Source organism: Hetaerina americana, unplaced genomic scaffold (assembly GCF_022747635.1).
Source record: "Hetaerina americana unplaced genomic scaffold, ioHetAmer1.1.p SCAF_11, whole genome shotgun sequence".
In the NCBI taxonomy this organism is placed as follows: domain Eukaryota; kingdom Metazoa; phylum Arthropoda; class Insecta; order Odonata; family Calopterygidae; genus Hetaerina; species Hetaerina americana.
Window position 1 is genome coordinate 21,186,283 of NW_027286181.1, and position 24,841 is coordinate 21,211,123.

At 38.9% G+C, this 24,841-nt stretch overlaps 2 protein-coding genes across 3 annotated transcripts in view; one reads left to right on the plus strand and one right to left on the minus strand.

Moving 5' to 3' along the window:
- The window catches only part of hdly (hadley), a 42,822-nt gene extending 29,344 nt beyond the window's left edge, over window positions 1–13,478 (plus strand). The window contains exon 2 of the mRNA XM_071599248.1: window positions 12,103–13,478. Within this exon, the coding sequence (XP_071455349.1) occupies window positions 12,136–12,756 (621 nt within the window). The 5' untranslated portion in view covers window positions 12,103–12,135 and the 3' untranslated portion in view covers window positions 12,757–13,478. The remainder of the gene's footprint in view (window positions 1–12,102) is intronic.
- The window catches only part of LOC139700824 (uncharacterized), a 166,923-nt gene that overhangs the window by 84,594 nt on the left and 57,488 nt on the right, over window positions 1–24,841 (minus strand). The gene's annotated exons all lie outside the window — the stretch shown is intronic.

The following is a 24,841-nucleotide window of genomic DNA, read 5'->3' on the forward strand; positions in this document are numbered from 1 at the left end:
ATCGTACGTAGGAAATATTGAAAGCTTGAGGATGGTTGAAAGCCGTGATAGAAATGGGAGCGTTACTGGTAAGCTAGGTAGAGATTAAGAAGAACTTAAGCAGAAATTAACAAGCATATGATATAGGGCAGAAAAAAGGAAGTTCAAACGCTGAGTAGAAGGTAATACGAGGGTTGCTATTTATATTTTGAGCCTTGACAACAGTAAGTGCTTTAGGCGCAATCTGACGGTTCCATATGAAAGTTTGACCCTTTTAACGCTCGTAATATTTAGGTACGTTCAAATGCCTACCTGTAATATGTAGAATACCCTGAATGAATGAATATACCCGCCAGTTTTAAGCAAAATATTAGGCTCAGCTAACGGACAACCACCCTTTGTCAGAATCGTGTTGACCTCTCTCTCCACCCAATCCTTCCTCTCTCTTCCCTCCGCTACCCCTCACGCACCCTTCCGTTATGAGGGTTGGCTGTATCTCTCCAATCCTTACAATGGGAAGGAGATCTCTGGTCCACCCCTTTTATTACTCTGTCCCCCGTTTGAGTGTTCCGTTGCGAGCGGTTTATGCGACCTGCTAATTTCCTTCAGGGTATCAATGGGGAAAGGGTGCTTTTGTAAGGGCGAAAGGTTTGCTGACTCGTGGAAGAACTTCAGATTGCGCTGAGGAAGAGAGGTTTGCTAAGCGTTTCTCTTGGAGCTGCCTGTCTATGTATGGACCTGAAAAGTGCGGACGATTAGATGGAAGAAACGAAGATATTTAAGGGTTTCTGAAATGTTGACTGCGATGCCGGGTTGAGAAAGTGAACTTTAAGAAAAATGTAACGCTGAGGAAGACAGAAAAGCAGGGTTTCCAAGATGTACCCTTTGTAACTTAGAGAAGAATTATGGCTTTACAGTGAATTTTGAGTCATAAAATTTATTATAAATTGATTTATCCTGGCAAACCATAAGTCAACATGATTAATTAAAAAAAATGAAGTTAAAAGAATGCGCGAACCATGCGTTAGCAATGTAGTGGGTTATGGTCAAGAGACATTTAAACGAGAACAGAGAGAAAATGGTGATAAAAATGTTTTGAACCTCCCCTCCAAGGAGAGTGTGCGCAGAATTTACTACGCATGTGTATTTCTACGCTGGAGCTAGAGCCCACATGCAAATGTGTGAACTTAGATAAAGCATTCTATTTTTTGAATAAAAAGTTCACCCTAACGTTCCAAATCTTCACTCAACTCGTACTATATTTGTCGAAGAAGATCTTTATAATCCAATTCTGATTCTATAACCCTTCCTTTACACGTCCCACGGACATGCCCCCGATTTCGATGGCGTGAGATGGCCTCTGCGTCTTCTGTTTAAAGATTGCTCTGTTTTAAATTCTGTTCTAAACGATGCGTATAGCTAGCATAAGTAGAAATCAACAAGAAAAAGAGAATGCCTACAGTTTTGTCGTATCAGGATAACGTTTATATTCTGGATTATACTGTCCTCTATCGGAAGCCTTGACATTTTAATATTAACGTAACCACTAAATAAAGATTCAATTTTGAAGATGGCCCGTTTTTGTTGCCCTAATTTTCAACGATCGAGTCGGAGGAAATGGTAAACTAGGAATGAAAATGTGTAGAAATAGGAATGAAAGTAAATGTTGAATTCATATGACCATGTTGAATTCATATTCATTGTCTTTGTCATTCATGGTTTTGATCATGATCATGCATATGATCATGATCAAGACCATGAATGGATGATCAAGCTATAGTTAGCCGACGAAATGAAAATAGTCGACGAGCAAGCAGTCAGACCATCTTGACCTGCTTAATATTACGTAAATTCCGTAATTTTACTATCACCCCCTCTGATGTAACTTGGATTTTAATCTATAGCAAATTCTTACCATCTTTTTACTACAAACGGACAATAAACCACTGGCTAAAGGTAATATTTCACCAGTACCTGTATCTCAACATTACTTAAATAAAAAAAACTACGTGCGCATTTATCTTCGTCTTGGTCTCATTTTTATTCACCTCTCATTCGCTGTATTCGCAGTCTTCCCTTCTTTATTTCCTATTATTTCGCGCCCTTAATGATCGTGGGTCTTGTGTGAATTAATCAGAGGTTAGTTTGACCTTTTTTTGCAATAATTCTTTTTTCTTTGGTTTCAAATTTAGTTCGATAGTTAAAACTTCTTTTTCATCCCGGACATAATTCCCCGTTTCCCCATGGGGAACCTTGTTGGATTCTTTTCTGCTTTAACATTCCCTCTCTTCTCCTGCCACGCCTCACACCCCTTAAATCCCTTCCCTTTCCCTCTTTTCGCCACTCTCTCTCTCCCCCTCTCACCTTCCCGCCTTCCCTCCGGCCGCAGTGGACATCAACCCTTTTCACCCTCGTCAACCAGACCCTTCCCATATTCCTTTATCCCTACGTCCGCCCTGTCCCGCACCCTTAACCCCACACACACTCACCCAACACCACCCTCCCTCAACTCCATCGCTTCCCGCACATCTGACCTCTGATGACTTAGCTTCCCTAAGGGCCCACCTTATACCCTCCGTATTGCCTCTTTTAATTCCTCGTCTTTGCAAAACGGAAAACCCTTTTCGACCGGTTCCTCAAGTTAAAGTGTAGAACTGAGCGATACTATACGTCTAATGACATCATATCGATATGATGTAGTATCATATCGCTCATGCTAGTTTGATTAATTTTGATGAATCGATATATTTAATGTAAATAATCATTTTAGATGTGACTATATGGACGATAATTTCGAAATGAAATATACAACTGATGGGACGACATTAAAGATATGTTCTATTGTTGGATTATTATGTGTAATAATATAGGCAATATACTATATTTTCGTCATGTTGGCTATTCATATTGCGTGTAATGGGGCATACGTTAAGTAAATAGGGTACCACCTTATTTCTACATTTTTAGTAGAGGTCCCAATGGGTGAAGCGATCGGCAAACGTTGAAGACAGCGGGATAAGAAAGTCATCGTCTAAGATTTGGTAAATATTGCCGGAAAATAAAATTTTCACCGTTATGGATCCAAGAAATAAGACTCCCTAGACATTTCATGCCAGTCATTGCTGAATACATTCAAATTGCGAACAAGGGATGGCGATAGCAGTCTTTTATGTTTTCCTCCGTAGTTTTTACGTCATTTTTAAATTTATATTGGCGCCAGTTTCCCCAAGTTAATTTGTGGTTCATTTTTCTCTTCATTTTTGTTAATTGATAAGTTGAAATATCATTATTTCAAAGTAAATTTGGAGCTAAACCTTTTGCAAACCTGCATCAAAACCCACAAACATGTGTATAGTGCACATTATATGAAACCCATAGGCGGCAGACATTTTGAATCCATCCGTTCAACGCTTAATCTCTATAATTTTATCAGCATGATCTCTCTTACCGTAGTACGTTGGGGGTAATAATGCATTTTCAACTTCACTGCTAAAACGATATCCTTCCAATTTACGCAAGAGCTTCAATCTGTGATTTAACCGTTGCTCCGATTCTCAGTCTCAAAGGTGTTTATTCATCCAAGCAGTTGTACAGAGGAGTACAGTAACAAGTATTAAAATAAAATTTTTATAAATATAACAGTACAACTGACAAGGAAGCCCTGTTATAGACAATATGCCTCTGGGGTCTAGAATGGCCGCTGTTGAAGTGTTGTGTTCAGTGTTGGCAGAAAAAAATTCTTTTTTAAAAAGCTGGGACTCTTTTCTTCCGTATAGCATTGGCCCAACCTAGCTGCTCTAATATTTTGGATAATTTAAAAAAAATAAAAAAAATTAATTTAAATTTAATAAAAAAATTTATTACACTTTTACAAATCTCAAGCTAATATTCCTCAAAATAGGACCCTTGTGAGTCGATACACTTGTTCCAGCGGCGTTCCCATTCCTGGAACGCTCCCGCGAAGGCATCATCGGGAACCTCTCGAAGACTCGTCGTCGACCTCTTCTCTGCCCTCCACGAACATCTTGTGCCACCGAAAGATCATGTTTCTGGACATGGCTGACTCCCCGTAAGCCTGGTTAATCATACCGACAGTTTCGGTAGACGATTTCACAAGCTTTACCGCAAATTTGATGGAATAACGCTGCTTCGGCATCGCGTTCCGTGACGTGGGTCGAGCGTGGAGGTTCGCGTTAACAGAGCTCCTCACTACACCACAGCTCAGAGCCGACTGCCTTTTTCAGCGTCGTTTGCCAACATACCCCCCTCCAATCGCAGCCCGTCAGAGCGGTGCTGGGCGCGCCTGGAGCGGCGCGCCCAGCCCAGGAGTCAGTACACTTATTTTCCGGACGAACCCTGTATGTAGATGTAGATGTTTATACGTCTTGCCTTGGTTCAGGCCAGCCTCACGAAACAAAATGAAAGCTTGACCACTTGTCGGAGTGTTTTCATATTTGAGATATGAGTTCTACATTGACTACTAACGTGGATCTTCATAAGCACGGGACAGGGGTGGATATAATTAAGGGGTGTCCCCAACTACAAGTATACCCATCTTTCACCTTTTCCCTATCTCTAAAGTTTAATTAATTATTCGAAGAGAAAACAATTCTTCTAAATATCCAAAGAAAAATTTATATGTCATGTTACGATTTCATTTGCTAATTATTTAAAAAATCTTCAGTAAATGTAGGAATTAAGTTTCGCCTGGAGCATTAAATCGAATTCTGTGCAAGAAATGTGAAGGAACATGAATTTGATAACTATACGTGATTATTAAAATAAAAGATCTTAAAAGATAAATCAGCAGCATTATATAAATGGAAAAACTGATCAACCGACTCATAAATGGTGCGCATTTTTAAATATAATTATCTGCAATAATATTTTAAATTTAGGGCACTTAAATAATGAAAATTTGCATGGGAATCAAAATAAAACATTTAGCTGAGTTATGTGCTGCGGCATTTTTAATGACGGCATATGATGGACTACAACGCAGCATCCGCGACTCTGCTCGTAATTATCCTACATTCATTCGTCCCTGCGCTTATGTTTAAATTAATCGGCTTCAAAATCCCACCCAGTGGTAAACAAGTAGGCATTTAAATATTAAATTCGCATAATTTACATGTCAATCATTTACTGTAAAGTAAATATCACAACGAAGCTCATCGCTTTCGCAATTAAGAGAAGTTCTAACGACAACAATGAATGGGAAAGACGCGGAGGTTCGGCAAAATGGCGCGCAGACACACATGATTATCAGAATGGCAACGGCTCACTCTTTTTTCCGAGAAGACATACTTTGCCTGTTAAGAACCCCAATGATCTCTGTTCAGTCAAGTGCTAAGGAACTTTCTCTCTTCTACTAGTCCCAAAAATCATTTAGGCCTGACACTCAGTACCCCAGGTAGTTTGAAAAGGGTTACAGTCAGCCCTTGTACATCCTCACGGTTCCTCCTTGCTTCCTTCCCTTTCAGTGCGCGACCATGTCAAAACCCTGAGGAAGGAAGGAGGAGGTATTCCATGCCGTCCCATCCCCTTATACCTCCAATCCCCTGCCACCCTTTCCTCTGCTTCCCTACCGGTGACCTCACCCGGACCGGGTTATATAACCCTCTCCCTTTAACCCTGTCTCTTACCGTGACCGTCGAGAATAAAGACCTTCGACACGGGTCGTCACGTCATCATAGTGTGAACCTTTAGTATAAAGGCTAACTCATTACGAAGGTAATTAATTAGCAGTATTCTACCAGTTAAAAGTATGTTTTTCTGTAACCAAGGACAAAGGACCACTGTACTTCTTGAACCTGTATAACTCGACACGTAACACCTGAACTGCGTATATTACCACCAACCATTTTTAATCTCCACATACCTTACAGATATACCTGGATACCTGCTTCAATTTATTTGTCCTGCTGCATGTCATTAATTTGTAGGAATCAATATATCGAGTTTAGATAGCAACCTTCGAACGAAACGGACGATATTACCATATGCAACCAAATAAGATATAAAAGATATAAACTAAATGAGAAGAAACAAGAAAAGTAAAACAAAAGAAAGAAGGAGAGATTAAAAGAATAGAAAGATAGCCAAGAAATACATGAAAATACTGTTACCTCCAGCTCATCCCGTATGAGTAGAAAAGTGTACTATATTTCACATAGATGACGTAGGTCAGCAACCATGCTATGAATTATTTGAATATTAGAACGATGTATATAATATTAAATGTATATATATATATATATATATATATATATATAAACACATGTTTATTTACACATAAAGTTCAATGGTGAGGGTGGAATTGCTGGGAGAAATCCTAAAGAGACAGAAAATTTGATGAAAATCATAGGAATTGGTAATGGATGTTGAAGACTGTGATAGAGGGAAGAATGTTAAGCAAGCGGGGAAGGGGCAGGAATAGGATATTGATGTTTGATGGGATGAAGGGAGGAAGAAAGTATACGGAGATAAAGAGGGAATTTGTTGTGAAGTAGGATGTTGGGTTGTGTTTTTTTAGGAAAGGCAAGATATATATTTGGTAGTTTTGTCCATCCAAAACCTACCTTTATCAGTAGATTACCTAATATTATATATATATATATGTTTATATATATGTTTATATATATGTACACACATCCAATATGTATAGCCTGACTGAGTATTTCTGAAATGTGTTCATTAAAGTGTTTTCTATTTGTATTTTTGTGATCTATTTTACCGTCCATGTTAAACATATACAATTTTTTTGCTCCCGCCTTTAAAGGAGAATATGAAATTCTCAGGGCAAATAAATGCAAGGGAAAAGATAATGGGGAAGTACGGATAGCACTAAAATGTTTAAATAAAATATTAACTACTAAAAATTTTGATTTTTTTAAAATTATGAACTATGTAGAAGCCGAGGTATTTCAAACTTTTATTTTAGTGAAGGTATATCCAATGTCAAAGCATTTATTTATCTTTACGATTGCCATTTTACTGAGATTTTGAGGTGCTGGGAAGAGAGTAGTACGGATAAACCACAAAACGGCTAATCCGCAAACTGATAATCCAGAGTTTCCTATATAATATTTAAAGTTGCGTTTTCGTCGTGGGAGCTCATCAGAACAACCGATAAATTTCTCCACGGCTCAGATTAAACCAAATCCTACTGATTATCCAGTCAGTGCGTGTCTTTACCGGCATTTGGGAACCAGTTCCGTGGTTCCATTCTAATTTGAATCTCTTCTATTTGATAACCCTTCCCCTCATGCCCACAATGGGCGCCAAGACCTTGCCCTCGGATAACGACTTGGATATATCCTGTCTCTCCGTCCCGTTCTCTTCAGGTATATACGCTGGAACCGAACCTAGGGCGCGGAATCCCGGCGATGAGATAGTTACCCACCCGTGGGTAACTATCCCTCACAAACGCGTTGTTATTCTCATTTCAGTCAGCGTTTAAATTCTCTTAATCCTTGGAATTAGGGGGAGAAGGGAATAGCGTTTGGTACGTACCACCGTTGATTTAAACGCTAACGACTAGTAAGAACACAGAATTGTGCGTCGATTAGGTGGTTGAGGTATTGACTGCTTGAGGTCTTGGTGGATATAAAAATTCTTTTTATTGACCGCAAATCGTTACATTATAGGTCAGAAAAGCCTTCTTCCTTTAAGTCCATGAAGTGAATGTGAGAAACAACCAATTAATTCCCTTATTCAGTAATGATCGACCATCCAATAATGGTGCCTTTGTAAAAAAAATCAGAGAAGAATAATAAACATCTATATTCATTTCATTCACATTGACTGAGACTTATTTAAATATAATTCTACATTGTTTATTACGGTATTGAATGTATTTTTAAAATTTATTGATTAGCGATATTATTTACCTTGCTGAAAGAAAATTTATGAAATAGGAATAAATTGATGGCTAGATGTAAAATTTGAGTTCCTGCTGCTAAGGATGGTTTGTTTCTTTGGAAATAAATCATTGTTTATCACTTGTAAAAGTGAGTTCCAAAATAAGTTAAGATATATAGGACAATAAGTTTGATATTCCACGCAGCTAAAGTTGTTCTCAGGATCATGAATAAAAGGATTGAGAGTAGGGCAAATGATTACTTAGGGGATGATCAGTTTGGGTTTAGGAAGGGGAGAGGTACGCGTAATGCCATTGCAGTAATGAGATTATTAATCGAGAGGAATAGAACACAACCAAGAGGTATTTGCCTGTTTCGAAGATTTCGAAAGAGCGTTTGATAGAGTGAATTGGGAAAAACTAATGAGTATATTGCAGAAAATAGGAATAGATTGGAGGGAAAGGAGGCTAATCCGCAGCCTGTACATGTCTCAGACTGCTCAGGTGCGGGTGGGAAGCGGGGAGTCCGGATGGGCAGTGTTAGGAAGAGGTGTAAGGCCCATTATCACCGTTGCTGTTCAACCTGCATGCAGAGGAAATGACTAAAGAGGCATGGGAAGAACTGGATGCAGGGATGAAAGTGGGCGGGGAATTCGTAAAATCAGTTAGGTTTGCTGATGGCCAAGCTTTAGTTTTTCAGTCAGCCAAGGGGCTGCAAGCATTGCTGAGTGAATTGGAAATTCATTGCGACAGATATGGGATGAGAATCAATATCAATAAAACAAAGGTTCTGCAATTTCCCAGAAAGAAAAAGGCCAAGCCAAACATTGAAATAGGTGGGCATCATTGCATCACGCGTGTCATTAACTGTGCCATCTGCTCTAGTTTATGAACCTAATTGTCTAATAACAAAATGAATGTCAAACGTATATGTCGCCATGACTACTACAAACATAAACACAACCAAATATATTCAATATTTTTCTCAACTATAATTTCGCATCAACGCTATGTTTCATTTTTTACATAATTCCTGTCAAGGGTAATTTAGTTACACAATTGGATACCTGAAAATAAATGCACAAGTTCAAAAAAGATAATGAAGTTTATATAATCTTATGGAAAATAATTTCTCCTTATTTAATGGTTTTCTATTTTGAACGTCCGGACGATGTCTTAACGTTGATAAATCACTGATTTTACTTAAATAATCACATCAATTTGAATTAAATTTTGGATTATTCATTTCTGATATTCTCAACTAGATTTATATATCTCCTGATTTCTCTGTGTGCTCCCTTCGACGAAAGATTAAATTATTATTCTGATTGATTTGTCGTCATACATAAGCTCCATAATTCATGCCAATATGTCAAAAAGAGGATTCAATAAATGGCCGCAGGGATGGTGGGGAACGAAAACGCCTATCTTACTCTGTACTCTGTGTCAATTCATGAATTCCTATATCGGATGATATAAATAATTTCACCTGTAATAAATTATTTATCTTGTGGATCAGAATATATCATTACTCATCTGTGTGTCTTGAAAAATATAGCATACGGTTTTTCTGAATAAAAATATAAGTATTTCAACAAATTCAATGAAAATGCAGTAAATGACGCGGCAGTTACCGAAGCGCAGTCATTCTATCTGGGGTACATACAGATTTGAGAATTTTAAGAGGTAAAAATAAGTCAACTTGCCCGGGATTCGGAACAGGGTCCATCAAGGTCAGGTGGGTGGCTTAATTGGCTGGTAGCTTAACTGTTTTGCTAAATGGATGGATGGATGGATAGAGGATGGATTTGGGTTCGAATCCCGAGCAAGGCGAATGATTTTTGCATTTTAAAATACACATACTAGGTAGTCTAAAAACTATTTAATCAACAATTTTAATAGTTCTGTATTTATTTTGTTTTTTATCCATCCTGGAAACAAGTTACGCATAACTAAAAATAAGATCACTCAAATACATGAATAGATAGGTAAAGCAACTATAATTAATTATAAATACAGTGTAAGTTAATAATTTCGCTTGACTACTATACTCCTGAATGCCAATTTTGTGATTTAGGGAAAATAAGTCATTTCGAAAAATAGCATTGCTATAAAAGGTGGTGAACGTAGACTGGTAACATATACGAGAGTATTATCTTATATTTCCAGGAATTTCAGAATAATGCAGAAGATGGGTAGAGATAAGATGAGCGTCAACATTAGTCCACCATTTTCGAAGGAATACGACAAGATTCATCGTCTCATTTTACGGACGGTGGATTCAACGTGAAAAACGCTCAACATAGCAACCCTAGAAGGAATCTGGACACCTCTGAAAAACGTCTACCACCACTGGGGTACAAAACCGGTGCCTCGGGGTAGAAATCCAGTATAATAGAAATTGCACATAATCCGATCCAGTTCATAATATTTTTAATGCAATTAAAATATTGAAAATCGCATGTTCATCTATTAATATACACGGGGGACGGGTTTTGAAATATCCCCAAGATTTTTAACTATGGCCAAGTCCTGAAGATATAGCACAATCAACCGTCTTTTTATATGGTTTATTGGCTCCATGATGAGCTTCGCGGGAGATTGAAAAAAGACACTGGCAAAGTTCGATAAATATAAGGCACCAAATAAGCTGGCTTGGAAAAACTTTTTTTTATGTCCTTCTTTCCCTCTTATTTCTTTCCCGGATAAAGAGACCCCGAAGGGCAACAACACCTCTGGTACGAATTTACATAAAATAGAATGCCGGCCGACCCTACGCGCGAGATATTAACTTCGCCGTCCGTCAAAAACGCTGACTGGATCATATTCCCTCCGGTGATATATGACTCCTCCATGCAATAAAGGGAGCGCAGGAGAACGGAGAGTGGCGACGGGAAAGATGGAGAGTATATCGTGTAAAGAATATTGAAGGGCTTTTAAAATAGCTTATATGAGGCTGGGACGACATCAGAAGTACCCGATAAGAAAACGCCGAAGAGTTTCTCATTGGCTAACTTATGCGGGGAAGGAAATTTCAGGATAAATCTCTGGAAGCACCAAAATGTACCATAACGATCGGTCAGGCGTAATATTTATAAGAAATTAATAAAATAAAAAATTACATATTTGAAATAAAGAAAAATGAATCAGCCACTCAGGCTTTTATTCTCTTTAAATATGTCCCTACCACCTTTCTTAAGGGCGAGAAGGAGCTGAGGAGAAGGTTTTAATAGGAGAGGACGAGGATGGAAGGGAAGGCGGGGAAAGGTTTGGGAGAGGATGAGTTGGGAGGGGAAGGTTTGGAAGTGTGGGATTGATATGGAAGGTTTTGGGAGCGAAGGGGTGATGAAAATGTCTGGAGATTTGGGTAATCAGCTTCTGATATTAATACCTGGCTTATTCAAGTAATCAAGGAGCCAGATATACACCTGATCTCTTGTTTTGAGTTTGAGCGGAGGGTAGGAGGGATGCTAGAATGGGAAAACTATAGCATTTATCATAGGAAGTATGTTCGGAGGCGTGTTTTGGGATTGGGAACATCCTAATGAGCGAATAACTCTTGAATGAGGTTATTAATTCCAATATTTAGGGGTGTGGTACACTGTCAAATATAGAAAGGAGGACATAATTGGCACTTCAAAAAGTAAACTGCATTGCTGGAGGTGCACGAGTGGTACGGAATTGGCGGGAGAGAGTTAAAAAACGAGTTGGAAAGGGATGGGGTTCGGGTTTTGAAAATAGGACATGCTTTAAATCCTGATTTAATGCAGGTCTGAGTGGCTTTGGGACGGGGCGGGGATTTAAGGAGTGGAATGGTTGATTTGAGGAGATCTGATAAGTTGGTGGGACGTTTTAAAGTAACGTAGTGAAATTTGGGAAAAAGGTTGGTGGTGGAATCGTGGTTCTTTAGGATAGGGTAATAGATACCAGGCAAGTTTAATGTAATCAAGTGAATGCGGCGGCCGTCAGATTGGACGGTGAATATGGGATTCTTGAAGCAACCTAGGCATCTTACGTTATTATAATAGACTAATGCCGACGCTCATACCCTCTCAAACGTACCCCCGCTCCCTGACTGTTCTTTCCCTATCGTATCACCCATCTATTCCTTATGTCTCAAATGACCTTAGCAACGGTCGTCTCCCCTAAAAACTACTACTACTACATTGTAAGCGAAACGTGATAAAATAATAGTTGTCATTAAACCTTGGTACATTTCTTACTTGCATATCCGCTAATATTTTTTCATTTGTGTTTTTTAGACGGGAGTCGATTTTTGAAATTTCGACGCCGGGATGTTGCTGATTCGAGACCTTCTGGCCTTGGCCCTGCTCGTAGTGGCCTGCGGCGCCAACGGCATATCCCACCGCTTCTTCTTCCCCTCCCAGACACTTCTTCTGGACACCCCAGACGCCAAATTGGGCTCCGGCCATGGTCGTAGGGTCTCGGCCAACGGTGAGGCCTCCGAGGGCGGCGGCGGCGGAAGAGGATACTCCTCCTCCTCCAACTCCGGTTCTCAGGGCTCTAACTCCCTCCCGGAGGCGAGTCCAGCTCCGGCGTCCCAGGGCGTAGGAAGCGTCCGAAAGATCAGGGAACCCTCGAGGTGTACCTTCGCCATCGTGGGGTGCTGCAGGGCCGGCTCCGTGAGGATCGACGACCACTGCTTCGGGCAGTTCCAATGCCATGGGCCCTTCTGGGGCGAGAGTCCCTGCCGAAGGGAGAGCGCCGTGGTGGCGTACAACATCGTCAGTAGGTATTACGAGGCCAAGGAGGCGGAGAAGCTAGCTCAGGAGGCCGCGTCCGAGGCGCCAGGATTGGTCATGGCCATGCCGGCCAGGGAGCCGGAGCCATCTTCGCCTTTCGACCCCATCGGTCCGTTGCCATCGAGGGAGGACGCGATGAAGTACCAAGGGTGATAGAAGTGCCCCAAATGGGCGGGGAACAGTTTGCCCGTTCAAGATAGGCGAATAAGGGACGTCCGGTTGCTTGCCTTTGAAGAATTCCAGTTCTCATGAGAACGATACGGGTGTCTGTGTTTTTTTGGAACTTTTCGTCTGATGGGTATCGAAAGACACAGTGTCCATTGTTGTCTATTTCCCCATCAATGATGTGGGTCTCAAAGGATGAGACGAACACCTATGATGCACTCAAAAGTGACTCTTTCGACATTTAAACGCTATACACTGAGTTTCTCAACAGTTATCTCTCAAAATTTAGTCTCTAAAAAATTAGATTCACAACAATGAAACTCTCAACAATGGGAATCTCATCAATAAGACCTCGAGCCAGTGATCCGTGAAATTTTTGAAAAGAACTTCTCACTGAGTTTTGTTCATTAACTTGGAGGTTCAATGCTCAAATTGTGTTAAAATGTTCTCTTGCGTATTAAAAATACCACTGATTCCGCAAAAAACTTTCTGTTTTACAAATATTTGCTTTAACCGCAAAATTGGTTTTGGAAAGGAAATCTTCAAGAAAAGTAATTTTTTTCAGTTCGATCTCTGCTGAAAAAACTATAGAAAATGGATCAATTTCTGCGTTTCATGGTTTAATATTCGAAACATATTTGGTGTAATAATATAAATGATTAATTATTTGAATGCATTCCATTCTGTAATATTAGATAGAGGTTATGGAATCTCATGGTACAAATTTCGTATATCTCTGTAATGATAGTTTTATAAATAATAAAAATTATCCTAAAAATTTAAGTTCAACTTTTTTTGCATTAAAACAAGAATTAAATGAACTTGTGACTTTTATTCCGTAAGTTATGACTTTCATGAACATTTATCGTGCCAATGTGGGACGGTAAAAATATGCGATATAAATTTATATGAAATTTGAGAAATTATAATGCCAAAAAGAGCATGACCAAACATCACAGCGTATATTTTTTCCTAGCTATTTTATGATTATTATTATTCCCGGTTTTTGTATTCCCGATTATTACTCCCGGTTAATGTAGGTATAGGATAGACACAAGCATGCTATGATATCTGTTGTAAATGTAACTCGAATATAGGTTGAGTCTGTAATGATATCGGACGAAAAATTATCCGAAAAATTCGTCATAGTCACGAAAATACACGAATCACAGATCTCTAACGGCTCCCTGAAAGAGGAGACCGAATCGATTTGACTCATGCTGATGAAAATAAGGGATATTTTACCTTTGAAGTGCTATCCACCAACACCGATAAGTTCTTTCTCGGGTAAAATTTTGACCTTTGAGCCAATAAACTCCGATTAAAATTTTCTGAATGAATGGATACAATTTTCCTTCCGATTTACTTCTGCGTAAGGTCAAACGACGAATAATCACCACCTTCGTGCTTCAATGAACAAAATGGCGGGGGAAGGCACTTGTTGCTCCTTCCACGTTCGTTTAAGTTAGTTCGGACTTAAATAAGCCAGACTCAAGTTACATACATAAACATAATTTTTATTAGTTCTATGTGTATTAAATTAAAAGCAATTCATTTATTTATCAAAAGAGACGCGGTAGTATGTTCATACTATTAATAAGGAAAAAATATTTTTATTAGCCTGAAATATGATCCATAAAGTGCGATAAAATGGAGGACTTATTTTTAAACATGGCTCACTGTTGCGAGGAAAATGTTTGGAGAAACAGAAATAAAATTATATTATTCGTCTTAAATATATTTTATCAATTAAACACAGCATAAATACTACTCGAAAATTGATATTATATGTGTGCTTAACCTTATTTAATAATAAATAAAAGAACGGCTATTTGGCGACTAAACATCAGAGGAATTTGTTTAACGTTAAATTGAGTAGCGCATCAATTATCGCAAAATGGGTTTGAATCGAGGCAACATTTTTAACTTCACGAAGAGAAATTTTAAATATGCTAAAAAAGTAAGGAAAAATATGCACTAAGACAATCTGGAGAGGCGATAATATTGTAGAGTGAGATATTGGGATACATACTCAACTAAGCAGGTGTAAGAGGAGGCAGACGTCGTCAAGGTGTAACACTGCCATCTTCATTCTAAGGAGTCCCACGATGGAGGTAAGACAGATATTTTAACATCAAGCCCAAAATTACTGACTTTCATTCCTATCCCCAGTTCTCCCCATGCCTCTTTACCATTTCATTCATGTATACGTTGAACAGCGCAGATGGTAATGGACACGCCTGTCTTACTCCTCCTCCTAACTTTCCCCATCCGGACATTCCATTCTCCAATCGCGCCTGCACATTCTGATACGTGTATAGGAAACACATAAGCCTCCTATCCTTCCAATGTATTCCTATTTTCTATAACGGAATAATTAATTCTACCCAATTCACTCTATGAAATATCTTTTTGTTATTTGCGAACCAAAAAATACATGATGACTGTACGAGTTAATGGATATTTTGAGGAGCAAGAAAGTTCCTATTATAAGAAGGGCATGGACATTATTGAAAATCGCTTGGAAAAGTGTATAGAGCTGATTTTGTTGAAAAATAAATACATTTTTTTCAAATTTTTGCGTTTTCTTTGCTGGGTCGGGTACTTCTGGGACTACTCTCGCACTCTATACTCCTCTCAAATTCTGACCACATTACTACAACGAAATTAAGTGTGCCTCTCCCATTCCTGAACCCGTATTGATTATCCCCTAAGTAATAATTTGCTCTGCTCTCCATCCTCTTGTTGATGATCCTGAGAACCACTTCAAAATCAAACTTATTGTTCTGCAGTTCTCACACATTTATTTTCCTTTCCATTTTTTTGGAATAGGAACTAACTCTGATCTGACCAAATTCTCCGGCCAAATTCCATCCTCATAAATGCTAGGAATCAGTCCAAAAAACTCTTTCTCCCTGTGTCTCTCCTGATTTGAACGTTTTTGTCTAGAAAAATTCAAAGATAAGTAAACTGTTCTACCTGCTCTACTTTGTGAACTCCTATTTTAAATTTTTACTTAAGAATAGGGACTTGAAATATTAGACGGTGGGTAATTGAAAAGAATAGAAAGAGAGGGATGGAAAGAGAAAAAAATAGATGTTTTGGTCATGTACTATGTTCAATGATGTTCATAATCTATTTCCTTCTAGTTTATTCTTTAATATTAATGTATTAAATAACTAAATATTGCCTGAATGCAGCAGATAGGGAAGAGCCCGAAAAAATGATTAGTAGAGATGGCCGAGTAGTAACTACTCGTTACTTTGGTATTCGTTACTCATTATTGTCTGAACTAACGGGTCCTTTATCTGAAAAACACATGTTACTTTCATGTTTTAGCTACACCAAAATATGTGGGTTTACGGATTCATCTATTCGTGCACCATTGCAGGAGTGAGCCTTTTGATACATCGGTCCCCGGACTTAGATATATAAGGTAGGTAGATTTATCTTCCTGTAACTTCTTAAAAAAACCGGTGATTATAATCACCATTTTCAGGTGTCCAGTATTTTTTTTATTTCGTCAAGTGTCGCATACTTCAAAATATGTGACTGAATCAATCCTAAAAAAACGCAAAAAGGAATTCAAAAATTACCCAATTAAGGTATTTTTATCCCAATTAATTTAACTCCTTGCAGAATCGTGTCTTCAGACGAAATCACCTTTCCAATAATTAAATAATAAAATGCTTTAAAAACATATGTAGTAATCACCATTCAAAGTAAATTATTTTTTGCATGTTGGTACATTAACCAAAATAAAGGATTACCGTCAAACACAAGATACTACGGTTGAATATATATGTACGAACAAAATGGTCTCATATTAATGTTGCATTTATCCGGCGAATATCTGCGACAATTGTTTCCATTAACGGATCAATAAAAGCATTATGGCATCGTAATAAAAATAATGCTAAGGTGACCATTATAAAACACCCAAAAAACACTACAAATATATTGCAAATAAAACAAAGCTATCGGAAAATCAGGAAAAAGGCTTGCGAGGAATAGGCAAATACATTTTACTTGTGTTTACAAGATAATATAAATATCTCACAACCAAAATTTTTGCTTTGTCCTACCATTTTCCGAAGAAGAAAAATTGATATTTTTTTTCAAACTAAGTCTTAAATACAGGGTGCGGTAGAATAATGTGCTGATTTGAATTCAAATCTGCAAGTTATGTTACCGCACCCAGTACAACAAAGCTATGAATACACAGTGACAACACGAATGTGAAATACCGGCAATGTAACGAGAATGGTGGTGGTGGACTGGAAAATTTATTATTATTATTAAACGCACCTGTGCAGATAGACAATGGAAGTCGGCACAAAAGCCCCAAGTATTTTAATCAAACTTGCCTTGGAAAGATAACATGACATCTCAAACCAAATAAAAAAAATCAGTTAGAAAAAAAATACATTTAAAGGAAACTTCAAAACACCAATCTCTAAAACATAAAAAAAAAGAAAATCCCCAACTCATCAACATCAGTTTCCCAATCAACAAGAAAAAAATCAAAACTAAGCTGTTACATACAATTTTAAACAACACATCAATCAAATTATTATATAAACTGTTCACATCTTTTCTTAAAAGTATTCACCCTGTTAGGAAAGGGCTCGATTAGTTTTGCAGGTAAACTGATACAACCAACAATTGTTATATTAAGAAATGAAAATTTTTTTATTTGTTCTTTGTTCCCAGCATTTTACCTTGAATTTGTGATCATTCCTCCCTAAAAAATTTGGATTTCCTACCTCTTTCCTTAGTTCTGCCCAAGCTTTCTCTCCCTTCAGAATGCGGAAGATTCCACAAAGCCTGCTTATTTTCGTTCTACTTTGTAAAGGTTCCCAGCCCAGCTTTTTTCAACATTTCAGTTACACTCTCCATCCTACTATACTTCCCCAGTGCATATCTGGCAGCCTTTCTTTGTACCTTTCTCAGTATCGTAATATGCCGCTTAATCGCTCATTGTCTTCATAATTATAAACATAGAAAAATAAATTAACGTTTAAAAGGAGATGAAACAGTCAACACGAATTCACCGATAGGCTCCAATGTATTTTAATCTACCGTGGATAATTGGGAACTTGGTTCGAAAGACTACCTATTACTCGATCCCCTCCCATGCATTTCCATCACAAATATATCCGTATAAGTAAAGACATTTGATTGGAAACCTTTGAAAATTGAAACAGTGAAACCAGTTTACACATAGACGGCTGATGTAAACAACTGTTGTGACCCTTGATATGTGTTACCTGAGAAAAAGAAAGAAACGAAAGACTATTAACTACTCAAAGGTAACGAGTACCTACATGCGATGGAATGAGAAGTAACGATTACCAAGAAGTACTCATAAAGCCCAGCACTACTTGTTTGCTTTGGGTGCATAATCAACAATTTATTTTGATTTTGAATAGTTTATATTATGATAATTTTTATAATTTCCACTATGAAGCTTAAACGAAAACAGATATATGGTGAGATATCGGAAACTGAGAGTGAATAATTAGCAAAAAAAATTGATTCATTATGCGGAATACTATTGCGCAAAATATTTCTCTCATTATTTTGGCGAAAAAAATTACAAGTTCGTTCCTTTTGATCGTCAAATGGGGCCGGAGTGGGACGATGGCAGAGGAGAGACATCTGGCTAGATCGAGAAATCCGTTCTCATTGATTGTATAGCGAGCTGTTACGTCTCCCCGTCTCCTTGGATGGCACAATCAGTTGTATTTCATCTCCCTCGGCTGCGTTGGACTCAAAGACGGGGAAAAAAATCGATCAACCAAGGGAGTAAAGGGAGTAGAGAGGGGATGCTGGGTAATGGTGATGCGTCGTATTCGGAACACTTCCCCGACATGTAAAGAGGTTTCTTCCTATTTCGGATGGATAAGCGCACGGAGAGACGGCTATCTCTCTCTCCCTCGAAGGAAAAAGCCTGTGTGCGACGGATTCCCATTCTCCCATTTCACTCTGATTCCCATTCATTCCCTAACACTAAAAAATTTAAGAGGAATCACACTCCAAACGTGTTCAAAGGATAGAGATTGGGTCTTCTCTTCAATCAAGTGATGGGGAGAATATTTATCCAAAAAGTAATATCAAACTAATGCATACCAAAGTATGTATTACACTGTGGTATGCCAAGAATAAAAATTAATGCTTATACCTACGTTTTGGCTGTGATATAAACCTAACATTTAGAATGAACAATTCATAAGCTTTATGTATTCAATTGATTTAGGCTCAACTTTGTGGAAGTTCATGTTCATTAAATGAAGAACCCAATTAATATTTCCACTGTACTGTAGGTATATAAATTGACCGCAACTTGATTAATTTGTACCTGATGGTGACGCCTAAGCGTTGAAACTACAGGGTTCGTCCGGAAAATAAGTGTACTGACTCCTGGGCTGGGCGCGCCGCTCCAGGCGCGCCCAGCACCGCGAAAACGTGCATGACGAAGAGCGGAGTGGTAGACACAGTTCCCAGACCGATGAAATCGTTCAACAAGTTGACCAAGAACTGCATTCTGACCGAAGATTGACGATTGATGCTCTGGCTGATAAAGTTTTCCTCATGTTGGACGCGTCGCTATTTACACGGTTGTAACGGATATGCACGGATATCACAAACTGTGTGCAAGATGGGTACCGAAAATCCTTACCGACGAACACAAAGAGCAAAGAATGTTGTGTGGACGAGCATTTTCGGACCGCAATGACCCTGCGCCAAGCGGCTATTTCATCTTCCTGCAATTGAAACATTGACTTGGTGTACGGCAATTAGGATACGGCATGAAAATCAAGACCGCCTTTGACAACTGGTTTGATTCACAGACGGCGAAGTTCTCTTCTGAGAGATAAAATAAGCTCGTTTAGCGTTATGGAAAGTGCTTAGCAGTGAACGGCGTTTATTTAGAAAAGTGTAATAAGGTTTTATAAAATTAAAGTCGCAAATAAAATCTTTCTGTGACGAATTTATAATGCATAATATATTTTTCAATGAACAAACAAAAAATGACCTAACTTATGAAATAACCCTCATTAATAGCATTACCAACCGTACATCTAAGATACATGCCATCTTCTGCAAAAAAATGATCTGAAGAGGATAAAGCCACCCTTGTTGCTATTCCGTCGGGAGCGATCCAGCCTTACTCACCAAAAAAGAAGTTCAACCGAAAACCACAACAGCCTAACTGGAAAATAAACGACTCAGTATCGTCGCGGTCACTGGAAAAAGTATGTATCATGGAATATTCATTTTCATCAAATGGGGGAGTAAATTAATCTGGTCTTTTCTTCTTTCACCCTTAATGAGATATCCAAGGAAGTACGTAGTGGATAGGGTAATTAAGAAAAGAAAATATGTTTCAGGTATCTTTAGGTTCATTGCACATTAAAGAAAATAAATATATAACAGAGTGATAAAAAGGATTTCCTTGACTCCGGTAGGTTATAAAAATGGAACCAACCAAAAATTGAAAAAATCAAATTTTCATATTTATCCAAACCATCAAATTTTATTTACGTATTTTTGAATAAAATATTTTCAGATGGAAATTTTCTAGAGGTTGCTAAGGAAAAGTTACGTATTTTTGTTCTGTGCGTTCGCCTCTTATCCTTGATGACCTCAACGACGCTCAGGGAGAGAGAGCAATGAAATGAATTCATGAGACGTGGAGCAACACTTTAATTCTTTGAGGTCAGGTCTCGGCGCAGGGCACACACATCAATGCAAATGGAACTGTATTCGCACGATTTAAACCGGATCTACTCACCTTAATTCACATATCCAGCCCCCAGATTGCAGGGGAATTGTTTTTAAAAATTTAGTTATCATTAAAATAATCAAACCTACCCAGCAAGATTTAAAAAAACTCCCTAAATACCACTGAGAATTTCTTCTTCGGCTACCAGGGCAAGATGGAAGAATTAGACAGTAGTTTTCATCATAAAGGATGGATTACATTATCGGCATTGGCGGTTTCGTAGGTTTCACGGTGGTCATGGTATTTTAAAGCATTATTATAATTACATCAACCCAACACTGTACAAGATACCGTATGGCTGTGTGGGAAGGCGTTTTAGGGCACCAGCTATACCCGCATAAATATTAGTTTGAGAGAGGGACCTTGAGTAGATAGATAGATTTCTTTATTTGGGCAAAATTGAGACCTAATGGTCCCTTCTTCTATTTAACCCATAGTATGAAGTAACATTGAGTATGGATGTTCAAAAAGAGCTAGCGAAAACTTTGATGTGGAGCGTGTTTTGGTGCGGGTTGGAAAAATGGTCGTTGAAGTAATATAATACAGGGTTCGTCCGGAAATAAGTGTACTGAGCTCAGGAAAAAAAATTTATTACACTTTTACATATCTAAAGCTAATATTCCTCAAAATAGGACCCTTGTGAGTCGATACACTTGTTCCAGCGGCGTTCCCATTCCTGGAACGCTCCCGCGAAGGCATCATCGGGAACCTCTCGAAGACTCGTCGTCGACCTCTTCTCTGCCCTCCACGAACATCTTGTGCCACCGAAAGATCATGTTTCTGGACATGGCTGACTCCCCGTAAGCCTGGTTAATCATACCGACAGTTTCGGTAGACGATTTCCCAAGCTTTACCGCAAATTTGATGGAATAACGCTGCTCCAAAAACTTCGGCATCGCGTTCCGTGACGTGGGTCGAAGCGTGGAGGTTCGCGTTAACAGAGCTCCTCACTACACCACAGCTCAGAGCCGACTGCCTTTTTCAGCGTCGCTTTCCAACATACCCCCCTCCAATCGCAGCCCGTCAGAGCGGTGCTGGGCGCGCCTGGAGCGGCGCGCCCAGCCCAGGAGTCAGTACACTTATTTTCCGGACGAACCCTGTAGGCGTTCATTTGAGGCTTTTGAAATGTAGGTGTGGAGAAGGATGGAGAAGGTTATGTGGACAGAAAGGGAAGCAAACGAAGAAGTGGAGCGGGGAATGTTGGGAGTGAGGATTATTGGGATAAAACAAGAATAGGCAGGGAAGATGGATATAGAATATTTTGATTAGCAATGGTATGTTGAACAACGATATACGTAAAGGGGAGAATTTAAGGAAAAATATATGAATTTAGGATTGAATGAAGGGAGGAAGGAATTAGTATGTGTGATTGAATAAGAGTTTATTGTAGAACCGGAGGTCAAGGTGTGATTTGAGAGAGAGGCAAGGAAATATTGTTTTAAAATTTCTGTTCATCCGAAATCTAACTTGACCAATTCATAATGGAATAATAGTACGAAGTTAGTCACAAAGTTTTTAGCTGTAACTAAAATTTCATCATTTTAACGGTCCTTATTTATATAAAAAATGGCTCTGTTTGTTTAAGGATAGAATTACCGACGCATGATATAAATTCTGCTCCTCATGCCCCAAAAACACACCCCGGGGCACCGCTGATCCTTCTGTTTCTTCAGCTCACTGAACGATCAAACTCAAACGAGGGAGTCTTGCCTCTGTGTGTGTGTGAGTTTGTGGAAGAGCGGAGACGTGCGCCGTTCCCCCCAAGCCTCCCAAAAGGGCTCACGTCCAACGAAAACTGGGGAGGAGAATTAAAAAAAAAAGAGAAACGAAACCTCCCCAATTTGGCGGGAATGAAACAGTATGTGTGTGTCGTGTTGTGCGCTGAATCAATCGACGTGGAACGGTGTGTGGTCAGCCGGTTTTTGGGGATGGGAGGAGGACGTGATTCTGGAACGGAATACGGAACCCATTTTTCAGTCAGCCTGGTGGTTTATGGCGAGTGTAAGAGGGATGGAGGGAGGGGAGAGGCGGGAGCGGTTGAGTTATTGATGAGCAGTGAGTGAGGGTTGAGTGAGGAGATGGGAGAAGGAGGAGGGATGGTGTAGTGAGGTGCGGGTGGAGGGAGGTCAAAGTATTTTCTTGTATGGAAGATGGGAGAGTGGAAGTGGATTACAGAGGAAGAGAGCAGAATAAAAGGGTTTACATTTGACCTGGGTAGGTTTGCAATTATTTGGCACGTAAATATACGTTGACGAGTTTTGTCCTCATATCCTGATACACAAACACACACACATATATATATATATAAATATATATATGAATATTTATACATATATATATATATATGTATATATATATGAATATATATATGTATATATATATTTATATATATGTGTGTGTATATATATATATATGTATATATATATGAATATATATGTATATATATATATGTATGTTTATTTATCACATATTTAATTTTCCCGTTAACATGCTTCTACGAGTATATGCACGTGTGCATTTGACCACTCTTAACGCTAAAATGGCTTCTTTCTTCGAATAACAATACATATGTTTATATTTCTATGTATTATATATGAACCGTAACACAATTACCAACCCGAAGGTTGGTTTCATGTGTGATGGTAGAGTTCACCCAATACTAAGTCCAAAGGCGAGTGAATTTTACATATCAGGACGGGAGGGCCAGTACCTTTCTCTGTACCACCTATTGTTTCCCAGGAAGTACTGGTACCCGAAAAATCACACAGCTCGGCTGAATCTGAAGGTGTCCAGAGAGGAAACGTGCCCAGATATCGAACCTTGGCTGTCAGGTCAGGAGCCTAGTACCCTATCCACTGAACTACCACACCCTGCATTGCATCAATATCTGGTCGTCTCAACGTTAATATTTGGAACCGCAATTTGAGTATGCCAAAATTAGGATGAATATCGACTAAATTAGGTAGAAGTAGCATACTTGAGGTGTGTTATATCGAAAATAGGATAGCAAGGGGTGAAAAATTACCAGTTTATGAGGAAACATGGAATAAATTTCCCAAAAAATAATTTCCTCAAAATGATTGCGCGTTGAGGTAATTTAATGGAATCAAATCACCGATCACATATCTCAAAGAAGATAATTTTAATGAGTGAGAAGGTGTACAAGTACGTGCAGAACAAAGATATCTTATATAAAGCTGAAATAAGCAATTGAAAAGAAGAAACAAAAAGTCTCACGACCAGAGGAGCATGATTGAAAGAATTGAAGAATGTCACATAGAGGGGGAAGAGTTATTCAAGTATAGTCTGCGGCAAGGGATAAATTAGTGAAGGACAAATTTAAAGACCCTATAAGTAAGTTGAAAAGAAGTTTTCGTTTTTCAAACTCACATGTCCCGAAATGAACGTCTCAAAGGGTCTATGCATGGCATGCATGCATTAATGACGTTTGGGGCGATGGCTTCGCTGGAGAAAGGCACGAGGGTCTTTGAGAGAGGAGACGAAAGGGACGAGCTTCAACTTATCCGGAATAAGAAGAAAAAGACATTGCTTTCTTCATCAAGGCGTTTCGTCAAGAATTCCCTCCAATTCCCCACGCGGCGGGAACTTTTGATTCCGAAGGAGATGAGGAGGTTGGTTGGATAGGAGGGGGAGGTGGTGGATGAGAGAATAAAAAGGAAAACAAAAGAACTCTTCGTCCCGCAAAACGAGTTCGCCTGTCTCATCCAACCCTTTTCCCCCCTCACATGCTATTCATGGGGGGTCGAGGGCGTCGGAGGTTCGGAGGTTGTTGACGGAACTTCAGTAATTTTTATTTTTTTTATAATGCTTTTCTTTTTTTTCTCGAAAAAACTTACCAGCGAGTCGAGATTAAAAATTCATCGGACCACTCTTGACTAGATCCGAAATTTTCTCTTTTATTTTTCCCTCCTGGGAATCGCATCTCACTTCATTCTACGCTTTCCCCCAGAATCGGTTCGCTTACATATTTATTTTAATTTTTTTTTGAAACGTCGGCATCCCTCCGTGAAAGAGATTACTGAATCCGACCAATTGAAACACCGAGAGGGCGAAAAAACTCAACCCCACATTTTTAATTTACGCGGCATGGAGGGTAAAAGGGTGTCCGACCCTGGGCGTCGTTGCGGACGTTACGTCTTTTGTTTTCAACAAAGTACACATTAGACGAACACCAAGAGTGGGTTATTAATGTCGATGATGTTGCGGGAGAAGGGATAATCAATATTTTTTATAGTGAAAAAATAAAGTTTAACACTACACAGG